The 16087-nt window shown below is 39.7% G+C and overlaps 1 protein-coding gene across 1 annotated transcript; it reads left to right on the top strand.

The window, feature by feature from the left end:
• Positions 1 to 7298: 7298 nt before the first annotated feature.
• LOC121509467 (actin, cytoplasmic) lies at positions 7299 to 15006 on the top strand. The gene is made up of 9 exons (XM_041786882.1): positions 7299 to 7449; positions 9885 to 10009; positions 10097 to 10225; positions 11737 to 11847; positions 12092 to 12176; positions 12404 to 12565; positions 12655 to 12846; positions 13567 to 13748; positions 14427 to 15006. Exons 2-9 carry the CDS (start codon positions 9887 to 9889, stop codon positions 14568 to 14570), a joined length of 1128 nt encoding a protein of 375 aa, XP_041642816.1. The 5' UTR covers positions 7299 to 7449; positions 9885 to 9886; the 3' UTR covers positions 14571 to 15006.
• The last annotated feature ends 1081 nt before the right edge of the window (positions 15007 to 16087 follow it).

The following is a 16087-nucleotide window of genomic DNA, read 5'->3' as shown; positions in this document are numbered from 1 at the left end:
TCATCACAAAAGAGCCACATGTTGAGTATCACTGATCCATGGTATCATTTAGATTTACAGATAGAGGTGAATCTGAAATATGAAGCACCGCAGGAAAATGCACATAAAATCACTTCAGAGTGGAGTGTCTTTACCCAGTGAAAGTTTTATTAAAAATAACGTGTTGATTGTGCCTGATGTGATTTAGATGATACTTTAACATTAGCAGGCCTGTTATCTTAAACCATTTTACACTGTGTGAGTTATGGTTACCTGTTTTTGAAAGATACCAGTTTTTAAAGTTCCCCCAGTTAACTTCCTCTCTCTTCTTTTCCATTTATTTATTTATCATGCGCCTGTCAAACAACTTCAATTTTAATTTTGATTCCTCCCAAAATTATGTTGTAAATTGCAAAAAAAAATCACATTTTTTTTGCAGTCTGAAATTCCACCATATTCATCCAAAATGTGTTTTTATTTAGTGTACTGATTTAAAGATACACTATGACTATGTAGAATTCCTGCACTGAAATATCTATATTAATTTTTAAAATAACAATTTGTATTTGTAATAGAGGTCTTACAGGATCTCAAATATTTCCTAAAGTTTTCAAAGATAGAGAAATTTGTATTTTTTATAATTCTAACAGGAAGTGTTTTGTCATGGAGGCTGTCAGGTTGTAAGTGTAATTGCTCAAGCTCACCTCTGTGTCATGGAAACCCCCACACTGTCAAGCAAGTTCAGACCAGCCCTGCTCAGCGCTGCCCTCCTCCTCAGCCTCCTTCTCAATACTTGTTCTTGATTTGAACTGAGGACTTAGTTCAAATGTTAAAATGGCACCCAGTGAGGCGTATTTACTTATCAGAACACAAGCATTTTATTTTCATATATAAATTTCTCATAATGACAGAGAAATGCACTTAAATATGCACTTCTGTGGTAAGCAGGAAGCAGTTCTAGGTTGCACATGCACTCTAGTGTCACTTCTAAAGTAGGAGAGAACAGGGTTGGTTGTCACAAAAGCTGGTTGTCACATTCATTATATCTCTCCACCAGAGGGCACATCTGCGGTAATGCTGGAAGTGGTCCCAGGCTGCACATGCACTACTGTGTCACTTCTAGTGTAAGGGAGAATGGGGTTGGTTGTCACAGGGGTTGGTTGTCACACAGGTTGGCTGTCAAATTCATTATATCTCACCACCAGAGGGTGCTGTCTCCCAAAAATTGGTGTAGAAATTTCTAAAATTTGGGGCCAAAGCTCAGCTACATAGTCTTCTCTGGAGTAAGACAGCTGAACTTTAGGTGAGATGACTTTTTGTGTTTTTCAGGTCATCCAAAATATTCAAATACTCAGAATTTTTCCTCTAGGCATCTACACAATGGGTTTATAACAAAACAATTGTTACCCTTAAAAAGTACAAGGGAAAAGTGTTCGTTTACATTGTTGTTAGCTAGCTTTTTGTTAGACAGTTGTTAGCCTTGATGCTAGCAAGAAATTCCAATTGATGTTGGTTGTCACATTCTCCTTGTGGTTGGTTGTCACGGCCATTCAGGGGGAGCTTTGAGAGAAGTGTTGGATGTGTTACACAAGCTCTGCTTAGTTGGAGAGCATGGACCCTATATTGGCCACCACTGTAACTCAGCCTGGTTAAGTAGACTTCTATTGTTAGGCTCATTTGTTCAGTTCCTTATGTTGCTATGGACCCAGAGGCTGGCCTAAAGATGTTCCTGTTTTTGCTCATTTTGTGTTAAGATGCATTTAGCTATGTTATTTGTCAACTGAGCTCACTGTGACAAACAACAACATAGTGTGTGACAACCATCCCTGTGATGAGGTTGGTTGTCACAATGTGTTAGTGTGTCTTTGATTGTTAATTACCTCTTTGTTTCAGTAAGTTGGAAAACAAGAGGGATACACATTTCAAACCAACGCCTTAAGATTCAGTTTAATGTAGGAATGACTACTGAAAGATGTTTTGATGATGAGCAAGATTCACTAGAGTAAAATGTTTGACAACCAACCCTGTTCTCCCCCATGCTAGAAGTGACACTGGAGTGCATGTGCATCCTGGGACCGCCTCCAGCAAGAATGTGGTAGTGCACTTTTAATGCATGTCTCCCTCATTAAGAAAAAATTATGAATGAAAACAAAAGCCTGTTTAGTAAATACGCCTTATGAGGTGATGTTTTTATTGACAGAAACATTGCAACGTCATGCCTGGCTCCCCAGAGTGACTACTCCCCATGAAAAATGTGATTAAGTGCTATTGCATTGCACATTGAGCATCAAATAATAATAAAAAAAGGATTTATATGTTTTTTATCCTCCATTAATAAGGGGGAGTAAAGCTCTTTGAGCAGCTTCGACCTTGAGCCAGTGATCGCTCTGTGACAGCAGAAGCATCTCTTGTCACATGATGGGACAGTTTGTCCAGCTTAACTGAGGGAGTCTGAACAGATACTCACATTCACCTTAAACTTTGTTTTATAATTTTAAGATGCCATTCATTACTCTGAAATGTTATATTTTTATGCATAACTCACTTGCTTTTGGATTTAGACTAAAAAACGGTAAAAGGGTATGGTTTTGTTATTTTAAGCTTTAAAACTGTGAATACCGCGGTCTTTCCCATACACCATTTTGCATTTTAATGGAACATTTTCTTCCAGAATGGGGCGGGGCCGTCATCATTTGGGCAAAGTACCCTGATGTGATGACATCAACTGACTGGAGTCCTCAATTCAAAACAAGAGGAAAACTACTGAGGTGGTTGGAGCTGAGCAGCGCTGGTCTGTATTTATAATACTGTGTTACTGCTTTGGTGGCAGAATTTTACATACAGTGTGTTTAAACTAAGGATAACTAACTTCCTGTTTGTGAACAGACCAGCTTTTATTTGGAAAAAAAGAACAAGGAGCTCGAGTTAGACTCAAAATTCTGCATTAACTTAACCACAGAAAAAGGGACTTGTTATGGACTGAAAACGAAACAAGGGAGCATTAAAAATGTCAACATCTGATAACACAGAGGTCAGATGACTTCTGACTTGTCCACTGAGCCATCTGTAGGTTTAAATTGAAATGAGACATTAAAGAGCAGTGGTGGATTTATTTTACATCACTGTGGCTGCAGGGAGACTCTAATGTGAGTTCACCAAAGTGTGCCAAAAGGGACAATGCAGCATTTTATTAAAGTGCTGAAACAGTTTGTGCGCTAATTACGGACCTTGGTTAACCTGACATGCCAGATGTTTCTCACATCCATCTGGAAAACCTTCAATACTAAATGTTTGGGAAAGACCAAAGGATTTGAAAAAAACTCAGATTGTGATTGGATGGAGGTTCTGTCTGTCACATCTTTATGGGCCAATCAGAGCAACAAAACATGTGAAGTAGCTGCGACCGAGGTGGGCATGTGCAGCTACTGAGAAATGACGGAACCACGGCGACAATAGACATGTCGGTAAAACAAAACAACTCACTGCTGTTCTTTGTTCTTCTTTTAACCAAAAAATGTCATCAAGTTCTGATAAAACTGGCGCTTTAGCAGCATCCACGCTAATCTCTTCCTCCATAATTGCATCGGCCTCTTGTTGCTGCTTGCTTATATCACAAATCTGCCGTGCCTGAAAGTACTGCCCCTCATCCTTGATTGGTCCTGTCACTTTCTAACCAGGCCCAAACAGTTCAGATGGGAGCTTAACAAGATGGATTCACCAGTGAGAAACACAGAAACGGGTGTATCCATCTGCTTTGCAAGGTTAGACCTCGATTACTTGACAGATTAATGTTGACAGCCTGAGTTCTTTCAGATTTGAAGGGTGCTTCTTGCAACAGCAGTTTTGAGATCTCTCCATAGGTGTTCAATGGGATTTAGATCCAGACTCATTGCTGGCCATTTCAGAACTCTCCAGCTTTGTCTCCAACCATTTCTTGGTGCTTTTTGAGGTATGTTCGGCGTCATTGTCCTGCTGGAACACCTATGACCTCTGACACAGACCCAACTTCTGACACTAGGCCCTACATTGACGCAACCCTGTAGTCCGCTATTATTGTTTTGGCCTAACCCACGCAGGCGCCTTTAGGGCGCTACGCTACGTATCGTTTACAGTCACCCGAAACGCCGTTTCCATGTGGATGAAACTCTGATCCGACAAAAAACTTTTGCGTATACACCTGAATTCGTTTCCGTGTGAACGGAGCCCAAATTTCATGATTCCTTGCACACAGTCAAGGCACCCAGTGCCAGAGGCAACAAAATAACCCCAAAACATCCTTGAACCTCCACCATGTTTGACTGTAGGTACTGTGTTCTTTTCTTTGTAGGCCTCATTCTGTTTTCTGTAAACAGTGGAATGACGTGCTTTTCCAAAAAGCTCTACCTTAGTCTCATCTGTCCACTAAATGTTCTTCCAGAAGGACTGAGGCTTACTCAGGTACATTTTTGCAAACTCCAGTCTGGCTTTTTTATGTCTCTTTGTCAGCAGTGGGGTTCTCCTCAGTCTCCTGCCATAGCGCTTCATCTCATTCAGATGACCACGTATGGTCCCAGCTGACACTTTTGCACCCTGAGTCTGCAGGACAGCCTGAATTTGTGTGGAAGTTGACTGAGGATGTTTATCCACCATTCTAACTATCCTGTGTTGCATTCTTTTGTCCATTTTTCTCTTCCGTCCACGTCCAGGGAGATTAGCCACAGCTCCATGGGTTATAAACTTCTTGATTATATTACACACAGTGGACAAAGGAATTTCTAGATCTCTGGAGATGGTCTTGTAACCTTGAGATTGTTCATATTTTTCCACAATTTTTCATACTAAGTCCTCAGACAATTCTGGGCTCTTCTTTCTCTTCTCCATGCTTGGTGTGACACACACAGGCACACAACACAAAGGTTGAGTCAACTTTTAGACATTCTAACTGGCTTCAGGTGTGATTTCTAGATTGCCAGCACCTGTTACTGCCACAGGTGAGTTTAAATGAGCATCACATGCCGGAAATAAAATGATTTACCCACAGTTTTAAAAGGGGGACAATCATTTTGTCGTGCCCATTTTTTGAGTTTTGTGTAAAATTATGTCAATTTTGTCTTTTTTCTTCAAATTTTTTTGTTGTTCCAATGCACATAAATGAAATAAACACGTGTATACTAAAAACATTTGTAATTGCAACAATTTCTGTGAGAAATGGAGTATTTTCTGGAAAAATTCCAAGGGTGGAAATACTTTTGCCCATGACTGTATTATAACCAACACAATATTAGATAAAACTAGAGCTGACCAATTTTGAAAAAAATACCTAACTGTAATGATTTTGAATCATATTGCAGATCTGATATGAATTATTGTATTGAAGGGAATGATCATTTTTATGTCATCCTCATATTTAATCAGAAAAATGTACAAAAATGAAGAAAGAAGGATTTTTTGTAGGGATGTCCGATATCATCAGCCTCCCGATATTATCGGCCGATAATAGCATAAAAATGTATTATCGGAAATTATCGGTATCGGATTTTCATTTAAAAAAAAAAAATTACAAAATTCTTTCAAAAAACTTTTACCCTGAGTTTAGATCAGCCAACATTTTTACTCCTTTGTTTACAATTACTAGTACTACTCTAGTCTGGACTGAAGCTGTTTGCCTTCAATGTTTTTGTTGTAGTTTTGCCATTTGTGAAGAAGTCAAAACTAAGTATTTTGCCCTAGTTGTAGTGGCCGGGTATTGTCAGGATTATCTCAGGGAGAGCATGATCCAAGCTGTTGTTTGAAGCATGTAAAAAAATAAGAAAAAGGAAGCACTTGTCTTTTATAATAAATATAGCAGTGCCATGTTGACACTTTTCTCCATGACTTAAGTTGAAGTTGTTTCTAATTTTTGCACAGGGAAATCAAATGTTTGCATTTGAAAGCCTTGTTGTTACATTTATGAATGCATCCAGTGGGGCATCACAATAAAGTGACTAAATTAGGCATAATGTGTTAATTTCACAACAGGGTATATGTGATGTTGTTACCTTACATTAGTTTTGGTGGAAAAAATCCCGCATATTATCGGTATCGGTTTATATCGGTATCCGGAATTAAGAGTTGGACAATATCGGTTATCGGTAAAAAAGCCAATATTGGACATCCCTAATTTTATGTAGACTAGATGGGTCTTGAATGATTGCATGACATGTAATCCATAAAATCTCTGCTGCAAAAAAATGTTTTAAACTGGTATTTTGACTCAAAATTCAGGTTAAAGAAATATTGCATCTCCTGCGATTTAAAAATTGCAGCAGGCCATATCGCCATTTAATCTAATTTTCAATTAGTTGCTCAGCCCTAATAGAGAGGCTGTCTGAATGTTTTTTATTTTTTTATTTTTGCACAGAAAACACAAAAACTGACTTTTTTTTACTAGCACAGTGAAATATAAGTGGTCTCTTTTTCTGATAAGTTATTAATCCAATCCACTTTATTTATATAGCACATTTTACAAAACATTAATCCAATATGGGAGAATAATTACTAATGCTGCTGATCATGGCCTCGAGGCCCCAGGCCTCGGTCTACCTTTACCTGTATATTAAAACTACCTGTTAGCTCTGTCACTGAAAACCGATGATTGTGTTCATTTGCTTTGATCGCTTTTATCTAAATGAAGAAGGGCTTTGCATTGATTCTTGCCTCTAAATCACTAAAACTGAGCTTGTCGTATTATTTGGCCTCAGGTCAAACCTACCACTGCAGTGAAAAGTGAGCTTATATAAAGGGAGACTTTTGAAATGTGTTTATTGCAGACATTAGTATTGCATTAACGCTAACATTGCGGTTTATTCTGCAGCCCTTGTAAGGCAATCAGAGAAGAAATGTGGCGTTGTCATGGGCATTGTCAAACTCAAACCATGCGTGATCATCACATGATCAAAACCAGTTTGACATCCACTGCTCCATCTAATCTCACAGAGGAACACAGCAAAGCAGAAGTGTTGCATTTCACTCAGACAAGAGTTAAACAATCAGACCATTCATTTTCAGACTTCCTGTTTCCGTTCTGTCCCCAGCTGATCACATTTTCACCTTAAAAAGTATTAAACTGTCTTTTTTAGTGCTGCTTTCCTCTACAGACTCCTTTAATCTCTACTCGACCTTCCTGTCTGATTAGCCAATCACAGCCCTCCTCCTGCTGCTTGATTTCGGTGGAAAACCCGCAGGCTCTCCTCTGACCCCCTCCCTTGTGACGGATCGTCCCTGCAGCCCATCAGGGCGCGAGCTGAGAGAGTCTGAAGGATCCTGCTCACCTGGACCAATCAGAGGCTGCGCTCAGAGAACCTTACCTTTTATGGACAACGCTGGCAAAGCCGAGAGCGCGAATAAAACCGGCTCTGTGAAGGTGGTGATGCTGCATTCACCGAGCACAGCTGGGGCAGAGAAACACTTGATAACCTCACCAAAAGACACACCCGAGACTCACCTGCACAGGTAAGAGGCACCTCTGGAGCTTTTTAACAACCTTTATGGCGTAAAAACTCTCAAATTCAGCGCTACAGGAAAGTTAAAGTCAAGGAGATTTGTAATCAGACTCATCGATGAATGAATCCAGGTGTGAGCAGATGCTTTCAGCTACATGTCATCGCCTTATATTTTATATATTTAACTTTAAACGACTTTCTCTGCCTTTTTAATGTTATGATAGTAACTTTAAACGCACTTTCAAAGTTTTGCATAGGAAAAGTGCTCTTTAAAGAAACTTGCCTTGCTTTTTAAACGCATATATTGCGATTAAATAGTGCATATTTCACATAAACGCTATCTTAGAAGAATCTTCGAAAAGCAAAGTATCTGACAGTCCTCTGAGGACATGTGAAGTATTAAATAATCCACTAAAACGTGGGATTAAGCATAAAACATGGGCGTGTTCCTCCTCCTAAAGGGTTAACTGAAATCAGGATGAGATCTGTGTCCGGGTACCTAAAAGATCTTTGCAGCAATGAGGATGCTCAGCATTTTCGTCATTTCAGCTTATAAAACAAGCTTAAACTTGACTTATAACAGGTTAAAGTCAGCAGTGGAGGCTGTAACTGGTTAATGTAATGAGATAGAACACTAATATGCAAATAGGAGTGATCTAAATTAGGGTGTTTGAGTCCTGGAGAAACAGTTTTGCCATAAAAGTCCATGTATGGAAGCCCAAAGCAGACATGCACCCATATATTTTATTTTACTCCATGTATCTGTGGTTGCTTTGACATTTTTGTTTTCACTGCATTATTTGGGGTCAACAAAGCTGGTTTTAAAATAATGATCTGTTAGTGTCTCAATCAGTGGGAAATGGAGTAAAATAAAAAAGCCTGTCCCTCCTGTAACGATGAGCTGTGTTGAGTTAGTTGTAAATCCTTATGTTAACATTAGAAACCACCATTTAAAATTGAAAGTTTGAACATTTTTGGAAAATTGGGTCACGGTTTCTCGTTCAGGAGGCAGTGGACGGTCTGAAAGGGAGACCTAAAAGTTAAAAACCACTGCTCTAAACTGCTTTTAAGGCTTTGCTGTCATGTAGACTCCTTTAAATTCCAAGCTTCTTTAATTAAGAGGCTTTTTTTTGTGCAGAGAAATGCATCAAAATAGAAACAAAGCAGCTTTTATCCTTGATGAACAATAAGGACAGGATAAATGATAAAATTTCAGCTCTTTTCATTGACATGTTGCAGTTTCTAGTAAGTAACTGCTCTAATTTCTGGATTTGGGTCACAGTTTGAGTGAATGAGCAGATGCCCTGAGGATGGGGCGGTTCCTCACGCCCTCTCTCTTCCTGATTCAGACTTCAACAAAACTAAACCACCTCAGATGAGTTTGCATCTCATTATCAGACTATGACTCATCTCCAATGTGGTAATTTAAAAAAAGGCGCAGCTTGAATATCAAATAACTGTGACATAGGGACAGTGCAGCGTTTGCTTACTGGGAGTGGCTTTCTTATCTGCCTAGACTTGTTTGATAGTCCTGAGGCGCTGCGACTGAGGAAAAGGTTACACAAGTAATATTTCCGGTTAGATTGCTTCAGAAGAAAAAACACGCCCCTGTTAAAACGGCTTGTCATTCTGGTGTCGCCTGCTGAAAGGAAATGTGTAAAAACAAAGAGCATTTCGGGAATCTTGAAGATCAAGAAGTGCTGCCATGCTGTGAAGTCTTACAAAATCAGTGTGGTTCAGTTTTGAGATGTTATTGCAAAATTAACCTCAACATCCTCATGTGCATCAGGATGTGTCATCACTTTGGGTTGCTCTACTTAAGTGTTGACATCCTCAAACTTAACTGAAGGTTTCTCAGGTTCTCTGCAAAGCTAAAGATGTGCACGGTTCATGCACTTCTTAGATCAACTTTAAAAGATTATACATTGAAATCCCACAATATGCATACAGATTTAAGGCTTTTTGATTTAGCCCTGAAGTGCAACATCACCCTGCACTTGTGCACTTTACTAATCTTATGTCTGATTAAAATTTGTTTAACGCAGTCACTCTAAGTGGTTGCATATTACACATTCCTTTGCATGAGAGTAACCATCAATAATGGCTAAGCTGTGGCATTCGGAGCAACTTCCTGTTTTAAACCTCACAAATATCTTTCAACTGTCCTACAGCTTTGTTTCAAAGGACAAGCATAAAAAAGGCAGAATTAAAATTCACTGTAGCTGTTTTGACATCTTAATCTTCAGAAGAACATTAGAAGCAGTTTTCTCTGTGCAAAATCACAAATCATGACACTAAAATCTAACAATGTGCATGACTTTAGACTGTAATGTGAAGACTAAATCCTTTCATAGTAATGAATGAAAGGTTGCAGTAAAGCGACCCTACAGTAATGAATTTAATGTCAGAGTAAACTTAATGTTGCTCTTTAATGTTCCCTCTCAGACATGGATGAAGACGTTGCTGCCCTGGTTGTTGACAATGGCTCCGGCATGTGCAAAGCCGGTTTCGCCGGAGACGATGCCCCCCGTGCAGTCTTCCCCTCCATCGTGGGTCGCCCCAGACATCAGGTAAGAACCGCTGGCATCGCCTCTGAATGAAATGATGCACAAATGTCCTCTGTTCCGTGATCTGACTGTTGATGTATCTGTGCGCAGGGTGTGATGGTAGGAATGGGACAGAAGGACAGCTACGTGGGAGACGAGGCCCAGAGCAAGAGAGGAATCCTGACCCTGAAGTACCCCATCGAGCACGGTATCGTCACCAACTGGGACGACATGGAGAAGGTAAGGATGCACACATGCCTGCTGACACAAACGTGCAGTTCAGAGAGAACAGCCTGAGAGCTTCTGTCAACTATATAAGCAAATATTTTCATTCACTGGGAGCAGATTAAAAGTGCATAGAAATAAGAAACCTAAACATGGGTATAAGTCAGAGCTTGTTCTCAACAAAAAGAGTCCTGAAACTTTAGACTTCCTCCTGAAAGAGGAACTACATCAGAACCAAGACTTTATTCCTCTTTTTTCAGGTCCTTTTATTTGCATACTTCCACCTCACCATGAGAGATTTTAGCTGAGTGATAGGCTTTTTTTGACTGCACTTCACACCTTAAAACATTTATTCTGATACCACCATTGTTGGGGAATTTGGGGCCTTTTTTGCAATGCTGGACCATTTTGTTCCCTTTGTGCTGCCTCTGTAACCCTCCATTGTTAAGGTGTAAAATCGCTGTGAATTGGGCAAAAAAGTACAACAATACATTATGAAAATGATCTCCTGCAGAGAGGGACTTAAAAGTAACAAAAAACTGACACTTAAGTATCGAACATTCTCTTCACATTCCCTTATTTTAAGAAAGTGCTAGAGTATAAAATAAAACAGGGTTCTTAAGACTGGTGCTTAGGAGAGGACAGAGTCTTTTAAAACAGCAAATGAACTCCTGCACATGTCTAAATACTGGAAACAAAAAAACACTGCTGATGCATTTGTATACTTTAGACTAAATATAGGCGCTTACTTGCAGTTCAGGGAAATTAGTGCCAGAAAGTTCCCTGCACTGTTTTTCAAATGGTCATGTGTAGGTGATGGGCATGGTTGTGGAGACTTGGGAGTTAAAACAATGGAACTAAAGACTAGGCTATTGAAAACTAGCCTCACAATTCACTCAAAAATGTAAAATCTTAAACATTTACTACAGAAAGGGAAAAAGAATGGCTTTACTGCAGCAAGTAAGAACTATGTTTATATGCTCTCTGCCTTAGTATCCTCATTATTTTAGAGAGCGGACTCTTGAGTTGCCATATGCACAAGGAAATTTGAACTTAAGAAAATTCTGGTACCATAAGCACATTAAACTATTCAGATACTGCAGCTGGTATAGGCAGGGCTAATTTTTTATTTTGAATAAAGTTATGCATCAAAAGGTGACTGTATACTGAAGTTATAAGCTTTCAGGCATGTGTGTTTGCATAAATGATGTCCCAGTATTCGGAAGTGGAAAGATTGGAATGGGGTTCAATTATAATTCAGTTTTCTAATGTAAAACAATAGATCAGGATTTTACCTCATGCAAATCTGACACTGTCTTGGTCATCTTGATCATGCTCATTCAGAAAAATTGCAACCATACAGACTTGTATGTATTAATATAATGTTTGACTGGGCATATTCCTACACATGGGGATCATGGCTAACTGGAGTCGAAATCCTTGTTCAATCATATTTGGCTATTAAAGCTGATTCTGATTCTTCTTTGCATTTATTTCTTAACTAAATTTGCTCCCCTGTCCTGCAGATCTGGCACCACACCTTCTACAATGAGCTTCGAGTTGCACCTGAAGAGCACCCAGTCCTGCTGACTGAGGCTCCTCTGAACCCCAAAGCCAACAGGGAGAAGATGACACAGGTGAGTTTGGAACAAATCTGCCTCATACTGATTTTACATTGCCAGTAAATCTGCTGTTCAGTGGCAGACTTGAATCCAAATGTTAGAAAGCTGTTCATAATTTTCCCTCTATAGCTTTTCTTGATTATTTATTCCAGCAGCACTCTCAGAACAGCCGCTTTTTATAGATGAGGGGGCCCCATAGGGTTTCTGTTTAGACTGTAACTACAACAGTGACACCTGAATGTTTTCTGTTTCGATTCAGATCATGTTTGAGACCTTCAACTCTCCTGCCATGTATGTGGCCATCCAGGCTGTTCTGTCACTGTACGCCTCCGGTCGTACCACAGGTGAGACTCTTAACATGACCACAAATGTGTTTTTAAATCTAGAAATCATTGAAACCTTAAATTTTATCTTTTTTATTACCTTTTTACAGGCAAACTACATGCTTAAAAATAACATTTACTGTTCTGTTCACTGGAGTAGCATCTCGTAGCCATTAGAGGTGCTGCACATTTGATGATCAGGAAAGTTCATTTTCTCTTGTAATGTGGCTTTCTTTTTTGTCCCCCAGGTATCGTGCTTGACTCCGGTGATGGTGTCAGCCACACTGTGCCCATCTACGAGGGTTATGCTCTGCCTCATGCCATCCTGCGTCTGGATCTGGCTGGCAGAGATCTGACAGACTACCTGATGAAGATCCTGACTGAGAGAGGCTACAGCTTCACCACCACTGGTACGACACTCCTTCAAACAGTCATATTTAGCTTCGGTAGGATGGTTGCAGACTAGAACTTAAAAAATATTTCTTTGTCTGAACTCCAGCTGAGCGTGAAATCGTGCGTGACATCAAGGAGAAGCTCTGCTACGTCGGTCTGGACTTCGAGCAGGAGATGCAGACCGCAGCTTCCTCATCTTCCCTGGAGAAGAGCTACGAGCTTCCTGACGGCCAGGTCATCACTATTGGAAACGAGAGGTTCCGCTGCCCTGAGGCGCTCTTCCAGCCTTCATTCCTCGGTGGGTATCAAACATTAATGTTGACTTGAGATACTCAGTCTCTCCTGAAGTATGTTTGCATGAATCGAACCCGTTCCCACACATTTTAATTTGGCTTTTAAATCCCGGAAATTCACTGGCTCTCTCTGCAGCACTGACCAAGTACTATTAACCCACTGGACACCACTATGCACATCAAACACACTTTGCAAGCAGCATTTTAAATTTCTGTGTTTCTCTGATGAGCTTGTTAATCCAGTTTGAGTAAAATCATATATCCAACCAATTTGATACCACAGCAACAAAGATGGAAGTCCTAGACAGCCGATAAAGGTAAATCTGTGATAAATTGCAAATGAACTCCTGCAGACTAAGACTCTTTACCAGGTGGAGAGGACAGATATGCCAGTGCTTAAATGTTTATGCAGTTTAAAACTTTAGCCATTTTTAATACTATCAGTTTTATTGAAATTCTGTCAGACATTCAGTGATGTACAAAATCTTGATATAAAACTACAGCCTCAACATAACTTGTTTAAAAGCTGCAGGGATCACAGAAAGTAATGGAACATTTTCTAACCATTGAGTTAACTCAGTGTATCTTTTCTTTTCCTTGGTAAGTTTTGTAGTTAAACATCCTGACTTTTTCAGACCACTTCTAAGTAAATGCATGCACACATGGCGATGTTAAATATTTCCGATTTGTTCCTTTTGAACTAGAAATTTCTCTTTCCTTCTCAGGTATGGAGTCTGCTGGCATCCACGAGACCACCTACAACAGCATCATGAAGTGCGACGTTGATATCCGTAAAGACCTGTACGCCAACACTGTGCTGTCTGGAGGCACCACCATGTACCCCGGCATCGCTGACCGTATGCAGAAAGAGATCACCAGCCTGGCACCACCCACCATGAAAATCAAGGTACATATCTGTGCTTTCAAGCTAATAATTCATGAGCAACTTCAAGTTTTTCAGAGCCTTTAACATGTGATGCAATACTTGATTTATGCCTGCAGGTTTTTAAGACTCCTACTGGACAGAGTGGAATATTGCATATTTTAGTCTTTTAACGGCCTTGGAGAACATTTAGTAATGGCGGCCATATCCTCAGACCATGATTTTCTTACGTTTTAAATAAGTGCTTTGTTTTACTGTAATTTTTAAGACTTCTATAAAATTTGTCCATTAAATTGTAAATTACAAAATTGTGTTTTTTTGATATTTAACCAGGAGTATTACCTTTGAGGACAAAAATCTTATGTCATTCCTGGCCAAGAGAGCAGAACGATAAGATCCACTAGTGATGGACAAAATTAAACATCTAATCCTTAAACTTACCTGTTAATTCATTTTGCCCTGGCATGTGTGCATCCCCATTTGAGTTCTTTCAGATTGAGTTTGAAAAGTTGATGTGCGTTTTAAAATGCATTTTCTCCATGCAAAGGTTCTGCATCCAGATTTCTTATAAAAGTGAAGTTTTGAAGCAGTTTCTCCATTAAAGAATAAAGTGGTTCTTCGTTGTGCACCATTGCATGCAACTTCCACAGCATCACACTTTGAATGTACCTCTGTTCTCACTGCCTTCTCTCCCCTCTCCAGATCATTGCTCCACCAGAGAGGAAGTACTCCGTCTGGATCGGCGGCTCCATCCTGGCCTCCCTCTCCACCTTCCAGCAGATGTGGATCAGCAAGCAGGAGTACGATGAGTCCGGCCCCTCCATCGTCCACCGCAAGTGCTTCTAAGAATCTTGACAACGTCCTCCTGGCCTCCTTCCTCACCCTCTGCCCCAGCGGAGAAGTTAACGTGCTTTTCAGCTGTTCCATCCAGGGCCATATGTCTCTGGTTTATCTTGTGTGAACAGACTAAAAGATGCGTGATGCCACATACAAGATGAATCAAGCGACGGTTAACATTTTAATATCTCAGCTCGGCAGATCCCAAAGCAACCGATCCACCAAAGAACTCTGAGCAATTTTTCTGAACACATTCCTGCTCCTGTGGTGATAAAGAAAGCAAAGTATTACCACTGAATATTTTTCTACCCCCTTTTGTAAAATGCAGTAAATAACATCAATATTCTTTTGATCTCCTTGTTATCTCTTGTATCATCAAGAGTTTAACTGTATCCATATCAACACGATTGTGTACTTTATCAATAAAATGCCAACATTGTTTAAAGTTTGTTGTTTTGCTTCCTTAATGGATTCATGGCCTCTGTTTGAAATGGCATATAAATACTAAAGATGTAAAGAGTTCTCCCAATCAGTGATCACTAACCTTTCCATGTAAGGATCCACTATGAGGTTCACAGAACGTGAGCTTTACCGGCATAAATTCCTAATGAACAAATGTTCTGACATTTACTTTTCAACTGGATTTTCTGCAAGTAATGAATGCATTAAAACTTTTTTGACCCTAAAAGTTTTAAATGAGCTAAGCAGCCTAATACAGTGTTCTTTTCCCCCAAATGGGGGTCCTGATCCCCTTGGTGGCAACCAGGGAATGCTAAAGAGGTTCCAAGAATTTGAAGGGAAGATGTAAGAAAGTGGAACTATTGTAGCATAAAGCTATTTATGCTAACATACAGTCTAAAGAGGAGAGGGGAAAAATAAAAAAGGAAATGGGTTACATTTTTGATGTTTTCTATCAATGTATGAGAAAATTTGCGGAATTTTGTAAGGGAGTGTCCAACCAGAGGCTAAAGATAATGGGAGTCGTTTGCATATTGAAGTTTGACCCCCCATCTATACAAGTGAAAGTCATAAATTTCAAATTTCTTTTTGAATGAAACTGTATCAGACTTGGACAGAGCATGTTTTAAACGGTGTGACTGCTTAGTCATAATGAAAACAAAACGGGTTATAGAAACTCCAACAGTAGATCTGATCTACAAGTTGGTGACCCCTGCTCTAAATCAATTAGACTGGACCCAGGCCCATAAGGGGCCACTTATAATGCCCTGTCTGGTGAGAGAAGAGCATACAGCTGGTAGAAACAGGGCTGAAAAAACAATTTTCTAAAGCTGCTGGAAAGGAGAGAGTTAGAAAAAAAAGATATACAACTGTGCTCCCCAAAAGTACCAGCTATTGTTGTACAAACACGTTAAAGAACATCCATTTTCTATACTGCTCATCCCATGGGGGGTCGCAGCGGGTCATTAAAGAACAACATATCTATAAACTTTAATTTACAAATGCAGGAAAGAAAAACCTTATAATAAAAGTAGATTTCAAAAATAAAAAAAAGGAAAACTAGATGT

This window comes from Cheilinus undulatus, linkage group 5 (assembly GCF_018320785.1).
Source record: "Cheilinus undulatus linkage group 5, ASM1832078v1, whole genome shotgun sequence".
Classification (NCBI taxonomy): domain Eukaryota; kingdom Metazoa; phylum Chordata; class Actinopteri; order Labriformes; family Labridae; genus Cheilinus; species Cheilinus undulatus.
The sequence above is the reverse complement of the archived record's forward strand: the minus strand, read 5'-3'. Positions and strand labels throughout refer to the sequence as shown.

What these genes read in the sequence shown, in the direction of transcription:
- LOC121509467 (XM_041786882.1), top strand. Translation starts at nt 9,887, where the DNA reads ATGGATGAAGACGTTGCTGCCCTGGTTGTTGACAATGGCTCCGGCATG. An exon ending in TGGGTCGCCCCAGACATCAG is followed by an intron (nt 10,010 to 10,096) that starts GTAAGAACCGCT and finishes ATCTGTGCGCAG; the next exon opens with GGTGTGATGGTAGGAATGGG. An exon ending in ACTGGGACGACATGGAGAAG is followed by an intron (nt 10,226 to 11,736) that starts GTAAGGATGCAC and finishes CCTGTCCTGCAG; the next exon opens with ATCTGGCACCACACCTTCTA.